The following is an 18,165-nucleotide window of genomic DNA, read 5'->3' as shown; positions in this document are numbered from 1 at the left end:
AACGTGTCCCAATACTTTTGTCCAGTTAGAGTTTGTAGATGGATGGATGGATGGATGGATGATTACTTGGTTAGTTATCATCAGAAAATATTTAGAATTATTTATTTTAGAAAGTCTTATAGGGTCCGAATTATTTAGAATCAAAGAATGAAAAGATGTCTTAATACTTCTGTCCAGTTATAATTTTTAGATAGATAGATAGATAGATAGATAGATAGATAGATAGATAGATAGATAGATAGATAGATAGATAGATAGATAGATAGATACATCTTTATGGCTGTTGTTTATTTTTCAATATTACTCAGAAACAATAACTGAATGAGAACGTGTCCCAAAACTTTTGTCCAGTTAGAGTTTGTATATGGATGGATGGATGGATGGATTATTGTTTATTATTCAATACTTTTGTCCAGTTAGGGTATGGATAGAAATATAATTAATTAATTTTATTGCAGAAGTGTATTTGTACATATGTTAAACATTTGCCTATTTTTTAAACAACAGTAACTTGTTTAAAAGAGTAAGACTCTGACTTTATTTACAATAATAATAATGTAACAGAATAACTGTAATGTGTATACACATAAAATAATGGAATGTAACAAATCAATCTACCATCATATTAAACTGCATAACGTTTAGTGCAACCATACTATATAAAATGCACACATAAAAAATATATATGAAAAAATGCCCTCCTGCAGTGTAACACTACAACACTGTGACCGAATGGAAATATAAAACACAGAAATAGAAGTGAAATGATCTTGTCTTGATTGTGTAGAAGTCTGTAGATCTTCACACCAACAGAGCAGAAACCCACAGGCCTTCAGTCAGAGCCCGAGTCTCGAGCTGAGCTGATAAAACCTCTAGTTCTGCTTTAATTTCCATTTCTATAGTCTAATATTCTCGACATATTATTTTATTATTAAATTGTAGCACAGTGTCACTGTTTTCAGACAGTTTTACAGGTTTTAGACATTAAAACATTAGTATTTATTAATAATATTAAATTGAGTCCTAAATTCAACCAAATCTGAGTGTTTGATATGTGTTAAGGTTTTATTTAGTGTTATTTACATTGTATGAGAATTTTATAATGAATTGACCAATAGATCAATGACCAACATCCACAAAACTGGTCTGGAGTGTTAAAAAAAAATTACAGGATTTAGTGTCATTTTCTGTATTTTTTGCTAATATTGAATTATTATTTGTATAATTTTTTATTAATGTATAACTGATTTCAAAACTTTAATTTTGTTGCTGTTTTAATTATTGGTTCAACATTAATTATTGTGTATTAAAGTACTTCTTACCATTTAGTGCAACACCTTTTTTTTTAGTAAAATACACAATCTGACTTAATATGCCTTAAAATATATGCAGTATTTGCTAATGCAATTACTGTATATATACTGTATATTCTACATATATCTATATTTGTAGGTTTGTGTGTAATACTTGCTTCTGTTATCAGTATATTCTATAGAATTTCTTTCAGGTTTATATTTTTAAGTTAAGTTCTATTTCTCTCTCTCTCTCTCTCTCTCTCTCTCTATATATATATATATATATATATATATATATATATATATATATACTATAGGGACAAAAGTATTGGAACTCATACTTTAGAATAATAATGTCTCCTGAAATAATATATATATATAAGTGGAATATCTGGAGAAGATTTGAGAAGTTGGATAGTTATTTAGAATTATTTAAAAATGAAGCTGCTTGGTTTTAATATGCCTTAAAATATATGCAGTATATGCTAATGTAATTTATACATATATATTCGACCTATATCTATATTGGTAGATTTGTGTGTAATACTTGTATTGCTTCTGTTGTCAATATATTCTATAGAATTTCTTTCAGGTTTAATACTTATATAAGTTCTATTTATTTATAAATATATTTACACTATAGGCACTATAGTATTGGAACTCGTAGTTTATAATAATATTCTATTCTATGTTCTATTACAATAATTCTCCTGAAATTAAAGATATTTAAAAGAGTTTATCTTGCTTATTTATATTTTATTATAGGAGGATAAGTAACAGTAACGCGTCAAGTAAAGATCTGTATATATAATATTTAAACAATGGCGCAGAAACAATCTCTGAAACGGAAAAAAGATAAAAGCGTTTGGGTTTTAAAATAAGCCAGAAAACAAAAACTCAAAACCTAAAACTGCTCTTTCAGTCAAACGTGAGAAGATGATCTCCTTCCGAACTGTGAAACATCTGGAGAAGGTTAGAGAAGTTGGATAGTTATTCCTGGAGACATTAAGCTTCTCGGTTGGAGTTGAGAGTCTGCTGATACAGTGTTTGTTCTGTTTTTATTTTTTGATGTGACTCGATCTCCAACAGAGCAGCTCAAAAATAACATTTTTTTCCCAGAACATCCCGAGATCTCCGCGTTCTTCCACTAAATTTGGCTCAATTATCACTAAAACCTGGAGGCGTTAAAGCGACGCGCTTCAGTCAGAGATCGTCCTTTACTGTTTTAATCAGAGAGCGTGAATACATTAAATAAATAAATAAAACCTGACCTTCAGCTTATTTTATAATTAAAAATAAAAAATAACGCGTGAGCCACAGAACAGGACAAAAGATAAAAAAAATAAATTAAATTAAAACAAGCCGAATCTAAATAAAAATACATTATATATTTGGCCAAATAATCGAAAAACATCTAAACCGACTGATTAAACTAAGGAAGCCTTAGAGCTAGATTTATATAGTCGCCAACATGCAAAAAAACAGTATGTGCATTTATGCCGATTTTTCTTTTTTACATAATATGAATTATTTAAATGAGTATCAGAGTTTAGTGAGGAATGAACCAGTAGAAAATGTTCCTTAGAACATAAAATCATTTCTACATTAGCTGAAAAAAGTTGCTGTTTTGGAGAAGATATGAGTTTTTCTTTCATTTCTTAAAAATAAGCAACATTAAAAATTGCGATTATGTAACACTTAAAAAAAAAGTTAACCTTAGGAAAAGAAAAGCACAGGGTACATTTTTTTTAAATATATTAAATAATATATATTGGTTTAGATGTGTAAAACAAGTTGCAAATACTTTTAATAAGTCCTTTTTTAAAAGGATTTTTAAATCCTTAAAAATACAAAACCAAACAAGCAAACACTGAATTTATGAAAAGCACATTTTATTCCACATCTCTTACCAGTGCCATGTAGACAAGATTTATACAAGATACATCACAATCTAAAGTGCACAAATACTGTACAACCAAGGGGTCTTAAATAAAAGGAGAGGAGAAAAAAAAATCACATTGATTTTCTTTTTATATAATATATATATTAAAAAAATTCAAAACCAGCAGATTGCTTAAAATAAAAAAAGATAAAAGAATTACCCCCCCTCCCCCCCAAAAAAATAAAAATAAAAAATAAAATAAAATAAAATAAAATAATATAAAATAAAGAGAGACTCTCCCGTCTTTCACAAACAAACCAGCAGAAATGAATCATCTTCATCATCATCAGCACTATATATATTATAGGAGCACGTAGCTTTGGCACCTGCAGTTAAAAAGTAAAAAGTAAAGTTTACAAAAGGAACAAAATGTGAGCAAAGCACTTTTTAAAATAAGAGAGAGAGATAGATAGATAAAAGAGAGAGAGATGAAAGAGAGATAAAAAGAGAGAGAGAGAATATTAATGCATCAGAGAGGGTGGAGGTGCGGACAGGGCGATAAGTTTAAGGGCTGGTGTAGAAGGCGTAGTAGCCCAGGCCTTTAGGATGCTGCTCCTTGCTGTATTCCTCGGCCGTCAGGTCCTCGCACTTTATGGTTGGAGATGCGTCCGTGCTGGAGCCTCCAGGCGAGAGGCGGCGTCTTTTACACACCATGGTGTAGTCGCCGGAGTCCATGGGCTTCAGGCCCGGGGTCGTCTCCAGCCCCCACACCGCACTGCTGCCTACGGTCACCGCTGTACCCGTGGATCCCTCCTCCTGCAGCTTATCTTTAGTGACCAGGGGGTCGTCGGAAAAGGCCGGCGGACTGGGCCTGGGGGACCAGGGCAGGCCTGTGGTCATCTTCCTCTGGTAGCTGGAGCTCCGGCTGGTGCCCCAGCCGGCTGCGGCCATGGAGGCGAAGGAGTCTGGGTAGTAACCCAGGGCGTGAGGGCTTTGTAGGGGCAGGGGTTTGATCCCATAGGACAGGAGGCTGGAGGCAGAGTAATCTGTGTCATAGGTCAAGTCCAGTTTACCCGAGGCGCCGCCCTGCTGGACGAACCAGCGGCTTGCGGCGGTGGCGGCAGAGTCCTCGGCCTGCGGCGACAGTAGGCCGTTGGTCTGGGGTACGGCTCGCTCGCTCCCGTACAGACGGTGGTTCTGCGGGAGGTTGTTGACGAACTGGTCCTGGAAGAAGGGCTGCATGGCATAGCGAGCTCCAGGAACGATCTGGTGGGAACGTGGGGAGTCGGTGGGGGACGGGGTCAACCGGTCGCTCTCAGGGGCTGTGTACATCCTGTTGAAGATAGGCAAGAATGTTTGTTTATGTTTTGTTTTTTGTGCCATATCAGCAACACGTTGGCTATTTTATGGCATCACAGACCTAAATCAGTGTCTTCATATGAAGGACTTTCAGAAAATTAAGTATTTTAAGCTGGTGTAAATCTTTTCAGTTCTTTCATATTTGTAACCCTATAAAAAGTTATTTCTGGTGGTTAGTTAAAAGTGCAGGGCTGTCTACTACTAAGAGGTGTTTAATAATAAATGAAGAAGAAGAAAGTTTCTGTGGAGCTTTGGCTATACTATACACTGGCCTGGATGAACGTAAACCAGGTACATTTGTGGAACAAGAAATTAAAAATAAGAAAAAGCCTAAACCTATAGAAGACTGAAGAAACAAAATCTTTCCAAGACATTGACTCGGCCTTCACACTATTTGAGGTGATGACACCTGATGACAATGGGCCAAAACAAGAGCTTAAGGTGTCAACTTTCACTTTCTTTGGCCTGTGATGAAGCTTTGATCCACCAGTGACAACCACATGCACTTTTGATTTTTGCTACAATTTCTGTGTTTTCTTTTTAGGTCGTTTTAGATGCTTAGAGATACTTACGAATCATAGTTGTCTCTGAAGCCTTTGGCAAAGGGGTTGTGGTCAATCTTCAACTGAGTGATCTGGACAAAAACAAAAGAAAGAAAATGTCTATAAGAGAAGAGACGCATAAAAGCAGAAGTTGCGCTCGACTGAAGGAAGTTGAGGCGGTCAGCGTCGTTTTTCACTTTTTTACTTACATCTGTGTTCTGGTAAGCTGTGACCGCAATAAACTGGTTTTCTGGGAAAGTGAAGGTCTGAGTCTTGGCTTCGGCGCTCATGTCCTCCACGCCGTCCTCACTGACCTCCACGATGTGCAGCCTGGGCTGATACTTGTGGAGAGACTGCAGGACGATCATCTGCGCAGAAGCAGAAGAAGGACATAGAAAGATTAGTTACAAATTCATTATCGATGATTGTAGAATTAATTGCAGTGAAGCTCAAGTGTTCTGCAGAGCTTGAGAGCTAACCAGCACTGTAAGGAACCGGGATCTTTACAGTAAAGGACAATAATATGCACTGTAAGTCGTGCACAACCGCACACTGCTGGTAATTGTGCAAAGGCTGCAGGACGGCTCGTCTGCTGTAGCAAGACGATCGCAGGCACACTAACACACTCGGAGGTGTCAAACCACCACGGAAGGCCAGAAAAGAGCGCCACGAATGCAGACTATGCTTCACTCAGAGCCATTGCACCATCAGTTCAACTCAACCATCATATACCCCCCTAACACCCCTACCACCCCCTCCTTCACCCACCAGCAGAAGCCTTTATTCTTTTATTCTTCTAAAAGACAATGCTAAAGCCTTACGATGAGGTGTTAAGATGTGCCTCTTTGAAAGTCTAACATTTTGATGATTGTTTGAAGCACAAGGTCTAAACGTTACTACAATTGTGAAGATCTGGACCATGCTTTTGAATGTAATGTAATGTGATTTTTTAAAGCTCCTTAGATTATGGACAGGTTTTAAAAATGTTTGTTTCAACCACGTTCCTCATTCAAAAGCTGAAACCACTGTTAAAAGCCCTGTAGATAATTTCTCTTATTCTTTAGATAACAAACAAATCAAGCTATCAAGGATTTATCCACACTGTGTAACTTGCTCTGCTTTGCACATTTCTAGTATTGCTTTGTTTTTAATTTTTCATTACTTGAGTCTTATTTTAGTTATGTCTCATTTTCTTTTCTTTTTTCATTTTCCTTTAACTATTTTCTATATACTACTAAATTACAATTATTCTTTTACCTGTTTTAAATTTGATTTCTCTTTGTTTTAATCATGTTTAAATCATGTTTTATCCATGCTTTAATTTTTATTTTATTATTTTATTTCTTTTTGTATTTTTACAAGTTGTATTGTTACATGTTCTAATTAGTAAAGCACTTTGAATAACCCTTGTGTATGAAAGGTGCTATATAAATAAACTTGCCTTGCCTTACTTTTAAGCTTATGATAAAAGTAACTGTTGACTTTCCCAGGAACCTTGCTTTTAGAAAAGTCCCCCACCTTAGGTAGACTGGTTAAGCTGCGAGATAATTATCTAAAGTTCTTACCTCTAACTTCCCAAACTACATAGTACTACATGACAGTTTCTTCACACTATTGATTGTGGTTGATTCGTACATTAAAAAGGTGTTTACCTGGGTGTTATTGTTGTTTGCACCCTTGTTGTTGGTCAGTTTTAGCTTGCTGAAGGAGATCTCCTGCCTCATCCAGTGAGCTCCTGTGTTTGGAGACTCAGGGTGCACATACATCTTATTTCCTGTGAGAAAAAAAAACACATCAAGAAAGAGAAAACTGATTAAAAGAAGTGTTCAAAAATACATCAAAGTCAATTTTAAACGAATAACGTTATAGTTCAACGAAATTTTAGAGAAAACAAAACGATTGGAATGGTTCAATTAGAGACCTTCTCATTTTTAAATAAATCGTGACAGCGCCTCTGCTCAGCTCTGAATGATAAATAAATGAGAGAATCACACTTTCAGCCCACGCAGGTTGAGACACTCTGGCATCAACGGTTTGCAAAAAAAAAAAAAAAAAAAAAAAAAAAAAAAAAAAAAAGCATTTTGCATCATGCAGAAAAGACCGCCAGTAATAATGAATCATTTAACGAAACGCCCTAAAAACAAAGTCAAACGAAAAAATATCGTATTTTACGTCAAACAGGCCATTAAACATACGTTAATCGATTTTAATGTAAAACCGTAAATTCGCCAAGATTATTAAAATTAACTAGATAAATTCCTCTTAGCTAGATCATATTTCGTTTTGATATTCGAAAAATTCCTGCTTGTTTCATCCAAGGCATTTATTTACCTACACAAATGCATTGATTGCGCTTTATCAAACAACACACAACAAAAACAAGCTGAAACTTTTATACTTGTAATAAAGAATAATCATATCGAACGAATAAACACCTTTAACACCTTTAAACTTGCTTCTAAATTTTGAGTTTCAATACAAATGCAATATAAAATTGCACAATAAAAATAGAAACAAATATAGAATCATTTTCACATTAAAGCCTTGTATATTAATTGTTTAATTTCTGCCATTTTTAGTTTTTAGTTGTGCGCCAATGCGAATCTGGTAGGCGTTCTTTAAATGGTATGTAGAAAAATACTGATGATTGAAACAATAAACAGAAACAATCCTAAGTGACTAAATAAAATCTTACACCGACTTCCTTTGAAGCTTAAATTGTTTTCTTCTGTAGAGTTGTATTTTTTTTTTTTGAGTGGCAGCAACGATATTAAAAACGACAGGGCAGGAATGAACGTGCATAACACCTTGTTTCTTCTCACTTTGAATCAGAAGCTCCCGAAACTCAGGAGCTTTCGTTAAATTACTTTTCAGGCGTTTTCTAGAAACGCTTACATTATGGGAAATTATATACAATTTGAAATGATCTTAAAATTGCTTTAAAAAAAACGAAAACACAACGAAAATATAAAAGGTACAGGATTAAAAATGGCATTAAAGTCTGAACACTGATGGTTTTACCAGTTTTCATTTCGATTTTGTTTATACTTGATTAGGGTTTACAAATGAATGCAAATGAAGGTGAACGTATTTTTTTCAAACGTGCAAAACTGTGCAATTTAGTTTTAGCTCAAAGAACAAAAAAATATATATATGAACAATGAGTGAGTGTGTGTGTCGGTTGCATGCATCTTTATCTTTCTTCTTTGAAGCCCACTTTGCACAACCACACACACACACACACACACACACGAGCCCGCTTTTGTCTTTAAGATGCCGCAGAAACGCGAACCGCTCTTCGCATCACTCGCAGTCCATTTTTCACACTCTCGATTGAGTTTAAAGCATTGAAGATCACACCCTAAAACTGCTATTGGACGAGGTTTAGCTCTCGACTGCATCCGTGCACGAGCCCTCTTCTGTTGCACGTTTTAAAACGCTTGTTTTCATACTGAGAGCAAAAACCCATCTCGGGATGAGTGTGTGTATGAGTGTGTATAAGTGTATAGGAGTGTGTGTAGCGCGCTTACCCTGCATGTTGTTATCTGCTTTGCCGCATGTCACCCACTTGCCCCCCTGGAAGCGCCAGTGGTTGGGGTCCGCAAGCACGACCTCCACAAAGACGTTATAGTGCGACGTCAGGCTGAGGCCGGTGATGTTGAAGCTTAGGAAGGGAAACATGCGCCTGAAATACAAGAAAAAATATATATAAATACAAAAATACAAACAATAAGATATAAGAGATATATATTTGGAAGTGTTTAATTATTTCACAAAATCGTTCAATCAATCAATCAATCAATTAAACAGTTCAGATAGATCGAATTACCAACTACGAAGTATAAACACTTAATAAAAACAAACAAAATAACGATTAAAAAAGGCGCTTATATTATTTGCATGCAATTTTTATCATCACTTATAGTAATAAAAAATCAATGCGGAATTTGTCGTGTCATTCGAATCAGTCCGCTGTTCTTTACCTAATTATGGCCAAATCCAATTAACAATAAACCAACAGAATTGTCGTTGAAAGTTAAGACGTTTTTTTTTTTGCATTTTTTGCAAACATTTTAATCTTAAATTATTTCACATTCCGCTACTTTTTGTGATGCAGTTAAATTCAGCGCACTCCTGCAATTATGTTTACAAGCAAACTAAGTTAAAAAATACTGTAAATCTTTCTAATTTCGTTTAACTAAATTTTCGTTTGTAAAATTGCACACGCACGAAAACACACATTGCACCACTGTATACTCAAACAAAATTGCCCACTGTTTTTATCAGTGTGTAAATAATGCAATACTGTTCTAAAAATATATAACTTGTTTATTATACATTTACAGAGAGGAACCGCTTTTGTTTCAATTTGGAGAATTTTTTACATTTAGAGAACTTTCTATAAAATTGTTTTTCTATGGTTTTCTTCAAAAACATTGTCGCACCTTTATATGTATGAGTGTAGCACTGTGATTGCATTCGGGAGTACAAGCCACTGAGTTCGTATGTAATAAATTTAAGATCAATTATTTACAAAAAATGTTATTTTACGTGCACTAATTTTACTCAATTCAGATCGCTGACCTTTCCCCATGCAATTATTAAAGTATGCCCTCGCTCGTACATTAATTTATTAACGTGCTCGCGCCTCACCTGCCCTGCTTGGTGATGATCATCTCAGTCTGGTGCCGGTGGAACTTGAGCCACAGCGGCCTGTTGCAGAGATACACCTGCGCCCTTTGCGCACCGGGGTAGGACGGGTAGAGGCACGCCGGACCCTGCGCGTGCGCGAACTGGTAACCCGCAGCGGCTGCGGGGTGCGGCGGAGGAGGCGGCGGGAACTGTCCGCGGCTCGTGCAAACGGCGGACGGGAAGCCGGAGACCGCGTGAGGGGGCAGCGGTACGGGCCCGTAGTGGAGCGAGGAGGTGGAGGAGGATGAGGAGGATGAAGATGAGGAGGACGTGGTGTAGCGGGAGGTCGCGACCGAGCCTCCGTAACACGCGGCGCCCCCGGTGACCCCTTGCGCGGAGGCCCCGCCACCGTAGGGGAAGAGCGCGCAGCTGACCGGGTCCTGCCCGCCGAAGTACAACAGCTCCTCCGCGCCGTAACGCCGGATGGGCAGGACGTCCTGCCCCGCGTCCTGCTCGTGCCCATGCTCGCGCGCTGCGCTGGAACCGCCGCTGCTGCTGGTGGTCGTGGTGGTGCTGTTGGATGATGGAGGTGGGCTCCTCGCGCCTTGTTCTGCATCTGTTGGTCCTCCGCCGCTCGCGCTGCTGTACTTCTTACCGCTGTCCGGTTCGTCCGGACTAGCGGAGGCGGACGCGGCACTGTCCGAGGATGAAAGTGGCGGGTAGAAGGGCTTGGGCAAGGGCAGGGGCAGGGATACGGGACCCCCAGCCGCCCCTCCAGCCACCAGACTCTCCAACTGCATCGCTTCTTTTCTTAGTTTACAAAATTAAAAGCGCTTAAAAAACGGATTCAGGCTGGTTGCACCAACCTGGAGCGCAACGCACGCACGTACGCGCGCCTGAAGAGAGGAGGAGAAGAGGAGTTGGAGAGGGGGGTGATAGAGCGCGGGATGTTGCCCCCCTCTCTCGGTCCTCGACTTGAGCCGGAAAAAAGTGAAACGAAAACGAGTTTAAAAACTATTTTATGAGCGGTAAAAAATCGACTAGAAGGCGAATTTTAAAAGCGAGTCTGCGCTCATGCGCGCTTTGCAAGTCCCTGTATGTTGGAGACGGAGGTGTTTCAGGGGCGTTTATATATATACACGCACGCGCTTCTAAGCACGAGTGGGCGGGGCCTCCCAGGGATGCCGCCTTGCACCTCCTCTTTGTGCCGCTATTGGAGGAGAGAAAGGAGAAAAAGGTAAACACATGAAAAACAATGCTAAAAAGCGAAGTTTGAGCTTTTTCGTATTTTTAGTGGATTTAGTAATTTAGTTCAGATTTTTGTGTGTTGCACTAAACATCAGGAGCGCGCGCACACACAATCGACACACACTCAACAAACAAACAAATGCAATATCTGAAAGGCCGCAAATCATCCAAACATACACACTCAGGCACGTGCACGCGCGTTAATTGTAATTGGAAGTGCCTAAGAAACAATTAAAGTTTTCAAAGGGAAACTAAACAAAGAAAAAGACAAACACGGGTACTCACCTCCCGCAGCGTCTGTGGATTTTGGTGTAAAACACACTGGTGGTTCCTTGCACTGAGCCTGATCAGTAATCATTGGCAGCACGTGCCAAGCGTCAAGGTTCCGGTTCACGCGCCAGTTGCCCCGCCCTCCCTTTGATAGACCTACCGGGGCAGGTAGATCTCATATCTTAAGGTCTCATAATCATAAACAAAAACAAAACAACTAATCCATATATTTGATAAAAAAATAGAAAACTACAACTCACAATACAAGCAGTGATTGAAAGAGAGAAAAAAAGTCAACAGAGACAGAGAAGAAAGAAAGGAGAGAGAGGGAGAGGGCTTAGAGACACCTGATTAAAATATATATATTTTTTTCATAATTTGATAATAAGAAAGATGCGGAGGGCGAGATATTTCTTTTAAAAAATCAACGAAATAAAATTGTCGATTAAAAAAGTAAAAAGCGTAAATAAAAAGCTCAAAGTGATTAAGATAGACAGGCAGAAATGGGGCGAGAGATAGAGAATGAGAATTAGAGAGACACCTGATGAGTTCAGTGTTGTCAGACAAAAAGTGCGTTAGATAATAAACCGATAAAAACTGCCGCTAAATCAAATCAATTGCAAGCGTTTATATATATATATATATATATATATATATATATATATATATATATATATATATATATATATATATATATATATATATATATATATATATATATTTAATTGCGGTTTTAATAATCAGGCGCACTGATCAGTCTAACGGGTGTGGATTTCATGTCCAATCCCACATGAGAATCAGAGGGGGGTGAGGGTGGGGGGTGTTTTGTGAAGCGGGGTGGGGGTAACACGCTTGTTATTTATAAGTAAAATGCTGTAAATTACATAAATGCATGAATAAATAAAGAGCGTAGATCGTAACACACCAACCAAACAGGGTATTGATGATGTAATTAAAATGATCAGATTCACAGATTCGTCTCAAACGGTTTAGTTTTAGTCAAATCTAACTGATTAATACGTTTATTACATTTTATACATTTTGATTTTATGTTGTAAATCTATAATTATACCGCAAATTCATCTTCATTTTCTTCATTGTTTTTATTTTTTAAATCATAGTGTAAATCTGTCTGTTGTTCTTTGTATTGTTTGATAAGTAATTGATTAATACACCAATAGAATTGTTTAAACTTAATAAGAATAATATAATTATTTTACTTTGTGTTACTTTCATTTAAATAATTTCTGTTAATTAATTTATTTTGCTTTTGCTTTTTGGAGATACGAGATTTCAACGTTGGCAGTCATAACGTGTGTAGATCGCCTTAAACACAGCTGAGCCTGATTTTCACAAACAACACACACTAATAGGTTAAATCGACCACTGATTATAATTATACCTCAAATACAGAAAATACCGCAAAAAAATTAAGTAAAATATGAATCAATTCTATTATTATCTACCAGTTTAAAAAAAACATTATTTAGTATTATCAATATATTTTAGTAGAAATGAAGTAATTAATAGTAAAATAGAAAACAACCATTTAATAATAATCTACTAAAATAAATGTATTTTCATATAAATGTATAAAATATTATTTTGAGTGTTTTAATTACAGATTTGTTTCATATTAATCTGAAGTGAGGTGCTGACGTGTTCCAGTTAGAGCTCCTATTACTGGCAGCTAATGGTATTACAGTCACTCACACACACAGTCAACACACCTGGGGAGTGTTTCACAGATGAGAGGGTGTTTCACAAAGCAGGATTTCTCAGTTAACCAGATAACTTAAGACCAGATGGGGGGGATGTCCAGTGGGAATGCTCCTCAGATCTTCTACCATCAGATCCTGAGATTTTTTTAATCGTTGTCTGTGAAATATCCAGCCAGGATTTTAGTTTAATCAGATATCTTCGGGCAGTCACATTTAGCATAACTTATCTGGTTAACTGACTTTTTACCACAAAGCAATGTTTTACAGTTTGTTAGATAACTTAAGCCTGAAGGTGATAATTGTCCAAATTGTCCAAAACTGTACATTGTAATAGTGATCTGATCACAGGAAGCCCAGGCTTCAGCTCTGTCCAATAGGAAAAGGTTATTTTTGAACAGTCCCAAGCATCTGCTTAAGTGTTTCACAGTTTGCCAGATATAATATGCCCAAAGTCAAGGATTGGACAATGCAATAACTAATAAATCCTGCTTTATAGTATACATTTCTGGTCTTCAACTGCAAATCCAAAATAGTTGGGGTGCTGTGTAAAATTTTAAATAATGTACATAATAAATGAATGCAAAGTTTATGGTTTGAAGATCTCATAGGCTCAATCTTTTTTTTTAATGGAAGATATAACCGAGATGCTCATTAAAATCATTAACTCATTTAGATCTTGATGCAGCAACACGTTTTTTTTAAGAAAAATTGTGACAGGGCAACAAAAAGGTTGAAACAGAACTGACTAAATAAATAAAATAAATAAAAGACTGCATGGGTTCAGGAACACTTCCAGAAATCATTACTGTCTGTGAAAACAGTTCAACACACTGTAATTCACTAATGCAGGTTAAAGCTGGATCATGCAGAGAAGAACCAAAATGTAGAATGATTATATGATCAGATCATATAATCTAATCTAATATAATCTAAAATCTCGAGGCAAGTTCTTAAATAATCATGGTTTGCATCACAACATTATTAAAAAGATATTCCTAATAGTAAAAATCTAAATACTGACACAAGTGACGTTGAATGTTACCACAGCATTTTTTTTTAACATTTTAAACATTTAAAAAAAAATACATTATAAGAACATAGAACACAAAAATGGACAGATTGAATGCTCTAAGAACGTTAACTGTAACATTCTGCGACAGTAGATCAGTGTCATTAAATTCTGCATTAAATGAATAAATTCACTGTAATGTAAAACTGTTTTATTTCCTCTCTCATTACTGCACACACGCCTGACTGAAACACACACTCTGAGTGTGTGTGTGTGTGTGTGTGCGCTGAGGGATGATTACGCGTTCTCACCTGACAGCTCGTGGTCCCGAGTGCCGTGTAGTTTTTTAGAGTGTGAGATTCTCCATGATGAGCTTCAGCAATAGAGAGAGAGAGAAATGGAGAGAGAGAAAAAGAGAGAGAGCGAGAGAGAAATAGAGAAATGGAGGCTGTATAATCAGACTCTGACTGATGAAGATCCACTCTGACTGTGACCAACTTGAAGATACCAAACCCAAACACTAAGGCTATGATCAGACTGCCAACTCAAACATGACTTTCGGCAAATCTAGATTGAATCCAGAATTAATTTTAATAGTGTGGACTGCCAGAAAACACATACAATTCAATATGCAAATTTAAACATAATTGGAGGTGGTTTAAAATGTAATTATAATCAGATTTGTACAAATGTGTCTTAGTCCGATTTATTTCCACGTCTTTTGCTTTAATCACAACCTGACGAACAACAATCTAATCAAATCCAGAGTAAGGGTAATGCAGAAAAGCATCAAAGTCAAAGAAGAGCATCAAAACCCATACTGTTACCACAGAAACCCACTGAAACGCAAACCAAAACAGCTACCACAGCAACCCAACCCATGCTCATACCACAGCAACCTATGCAGCTGCCACAGCAACCCACACAGATACCACAGCAATCCATGCAGGTACTACAGCAACCCACACAGATACCACAACAACCCAAATAGATACCACACAACCCATGCAGATACCACACAATCCATGCAGATACCACACAACCCACACAGATACCACAGCAACCCATGCAGATACCACAGCAACCCATGCAGCTGGCAAAGCAACGCATGCAGTTATAACAGCAACTCATGCAGATGCCACAGCAACCCGAATAAATGACACAGGCATGCAAATCCAGTCTGATCACGTGCTCATAGTCATCTCAACAGATGTGATTATCACATGTATCAGTGTGTCAGTGCTGAGTGACTGGCTGTTGTATGAGATGATCCTCAGATTATCAAAAACACCTGCAGTTTGTTGGGGCAGTGTGTAGCTCCACAGCAAAGGCAGGTTTAAAGAGCTCCTCCGCACATGCAAATTATAGACAAAAGTAATGGGACACTTACTCCTTCATTGTTTCTTCTTAAATCAAAGGTATTAAAAAGAGTTTATCTTGTCCTACTAGATTTTGGATGCAGTCTTTCAGTAAGGATTTGTTTTCATTTATATGCATGTGTGTTTGTGCATTTGCACATCTGTGACAGCAATTGTTACAGCAAAAAAGTAGCTGAATGCATTTAATAAAAGGGCTGTGCATGAATATTTGGACATGTAGTGCAGATTTATTTTTTTATCATTATTAATAAACCTTTGGGGCATGTGCAACAGCTTTCACCACACATTTCACCGCAAAAAATGTGTGTTTGTGAGAATTGTTCATTTTACAGTATAGCCTGTGCTTCTGTATGTGTTTTTTTTGTGTGTGTGTGTGTTTTATGTGTGTGTGGTAAGGGCAGTGCACGTGCATACGTGTGTGTGTGTGTGTTAGTGGGGGATGTGTGAAGAATTTGGGGAAAAGGGGCTAAAAATCTGTGAAGAGAGAGGGAAGGGTGGTCCCAGGCTCTGCTGGAGGCTGATTGGCTGGCAGCCTGAATAGGAACTAAAAATCTGTTCTTCCCTCCGACCTGGGACCCCGCCGGGCGGCTGCAAGATGTGTGTGTATGTGTGTGTGTGTATATGTGTGTGTGTGTGTGTGTAGAGGGGACGGGGGCAGGGGTGGCTCTGAAGGCCCTCAAAGGCCCCTGACACACAGCACTAACCTGCTAACCCTGTAATTGCCCACTTCATGTTGTGATTGACTTAAAATGCCTCCCTGCCTCAGATCTCTCTCTCCGTTTCTATCTATCTATCTATCTATCTATCTATCTATCTATCTATCTATCTAGAAACTGACTAACAAAATATATAATATAATAATACAATATAAATAACACCCTGAATTGTTGCGAAACGTGTTGTAAAAGGCTCTCGTAGACTACTTTTGGGTAGTGTTCATCCTGGTGAGAGACCGTTGACTGCTTAATTTCCCTCTACAATGCATATATATATCCAACATTTATGGAGCAGCTGGGACTCAGATTCAGCTTCAACCTACGAGTGAAGAGCAGAATCTACAGGTCCAGCTGTATCAACATCTGTTGGTAAATGTGTATTTAATAACTCTGACTTGCTAAACATCAAAACTCTACACAAATAGAGATTTGAAACGAAGATCTGAAAACGCTAAACAAGGAAACTCCACAAAAATAGGGATTTTTAACTGAAGCTACCAGGGCTGAACATGGAAACTTTGCCCAAATAGGGACTTGAACTAAAGATCCCAGGGCTGAACATCAAAACTCTACACAAATAGCGACTTGAACCGAAGACCTGAACATGCTGAACATTGAAACTCTAACCAAAATAGGGACTTGAACTGAAGACCTGAACATGCCCACCGATTGCCTACCCATCTATTGATTTGTAATATAATCATGAGGAGAAACTTGGACTGCTACAGATTGAAACCTGATTGCTGCAAATCTACAATAGATATCATTAGATTTGTAAATGATTACAGATTTGTTTGCTGTTATTAGACACTGGGTCTTGCCACTAGGAATAGCTCTCAGTGGCTACTATTGTTGGGTAGTGTACCTCCTGATGAAAGATCATTGACTGCCAGACATGCAGACATTTCACCCAGTATACAGATTTTAAAAGGGGGAGCATCTGTCATTTGACTGAGAGAAGCAGGACGGTCACTTCAACGAATTGCCCACCATCTAGGCCATTAGTCCATTTGCACTGGTTTTATAAACAAAAAACAGGACTGCTACAAGTTTATTAAGGAATTTAATTCGTCTTTAGCGATGAATCCAGGTTCTGTTTGGGATCTGATGATGTTTAGGTTTGAGTATGGAGTTCTCTTGGTGATTCTCTTCAATCCTGCTTTTGAGGTGGACTGAAGAGTTCACAGTGTAAACTGCAGGAGTGATTAATGATCTGAGGATCATCTCATACAGTGACAGTCAGTCACTCTTAGTAGTGATAGGAGGAACACTATCAGTGATCTCAGTGATGTGTGCAGAACATCCTGCAGATACATGTGTTGCTGCCTCTCATGCAGAACTCCAACTGATAGCAGCATTTTCCAGCAGGATAATGTTCACCCACACACAGCAAGGGTTTCCCAGGAATACAGTAACGTCTCCACCAGATTGTAGCACCTCCTCGTCCTGCCCGTCTCCAGATTTAGCACCAATCCAGCATTTATGGAGCAGCTGGGACTCAGCAGCTTCAGCTTCAACCTACGAGTGTAGAGCTACAGGATCTACAGGTCCAGCTGTAGCAACATCTGTGGAACCTGTAGAACTTCTGTGACCAAACCTCTCAATCTCATCTTATATCCAGGATAGAGGAACCAACAGAGAACGAGAACCTCCTTTCAGTTACAGAACAGTTTTCTCTAATAAATTAATTGATTATAATCCTTTCACTCTAATATATTAGAATCCTCTTTTTCTTTATCTTCCTGTCTTTTTCCTCCCTCTCTTCTTCCCTCTCTCTCTCTCTGCAGGGATGGCTGACACTCTGGTGGTCTCGGTGGATGGTGGATGGTGGGGTTCTGGGTGAATCGAGGTTGTTTAAAATCAATAGTGTGCTTTTAGACGGACGAGATCATCAGGGACAGTGAGAGCCTTAACTGTTGTTGTGGTCGCTGTTTCTGTTGAATCTCTGAGGCTTTTCCGGGGCCTTCGGGGGACGAGCGAGGAGGAGGACGCTAATACAACTTCTCCTCTGAGCCTCCAGAGGAGAAACACCAACCCCCTCGCCACCCCATCTACCCCATTTTCCCCCCATAAAAACAGCGAAAACAGCCCAAATCACTCTCGCTCTCACTG

General features: G+C 38.1%; 1 protein-coding gene across 1 annotated transcript; it reads right to left on the bottom strand.

Annotated features, from left to right (window-relative positions):
• Window positions 1–3,417: 3,417 nt before the first annotated feature.
• On the bottom strand, window positions 3,418–10,912 carry LOC125788937 (eomesodermin-like). The gene is made up of 6 exons (XM_049472903.1): window positions 9,732–10,912; window positions 8,609–8,763; window positions 6,731–6,852; window positions 5,288–5,446; window positions 5,109–5,170; window positions 3,418–4,510 (listed from the first exon to the last, which is right to left on the bottom strand). Exons 1-6 carry the CDS (start codon window positions 10,508–10,510, stop codon window positions 3,742–3,744), a joined length of 2,046 nt encoding a protein of 681 aa, XP_049328860.1. The 5' UTR covers window positions 10,511–10,912; the 3' UTR covers window positions 3,418–3,741.
• Window positions 10,913–18,165: the final 7,253 nt, after the last annotated feature.

This window comes from Astyanax mexicanus, unplaced genomic scaffold, assembly GCF_023375975.1.
Source record: "Astyanax mexicanus isolate ESR-SI-001 unplaced genomic scaffold, AstMex3_surface scaffold_31, whole genome shotgun sequence".
Classification (NCBI taxonomy): Eukaryota; Metazoa; Chordata; class Actinopteri; order Characiformes; family Acestrorhamphidae; genus Astyanax; species Astyanax mexicanus.
Note: the sequence above shows the minus strand (reverse complement) of the source record. Positions and strands in the feature narration are given on the sequence as shown.

Bases quoted from the DNA above. Each gene is read 5' to 3' on its own strand.
- LOC125788937 (XM_049472903.1), bottom strand. From the start codon at position 10,510: ATGCAGTTGGAGAGTCTGGTGGCTGGAGGGGCGGCTGGGGGTCCCGTA. The intron at 5,447-6,730 runs GTAAACACCTTT...GCTTCTGCGCAG, and splicing joins CAAACAACAATAACACCCAG to ATGATCGTCCTGCAGTCTCT. The intron at 4,511-5,108 runs GTAAGTATCTCT...TATCTTCAACAG, and splicing joins TTCAGAGACAACTATGATTC to GATGTACACAGCCCCTGAGA.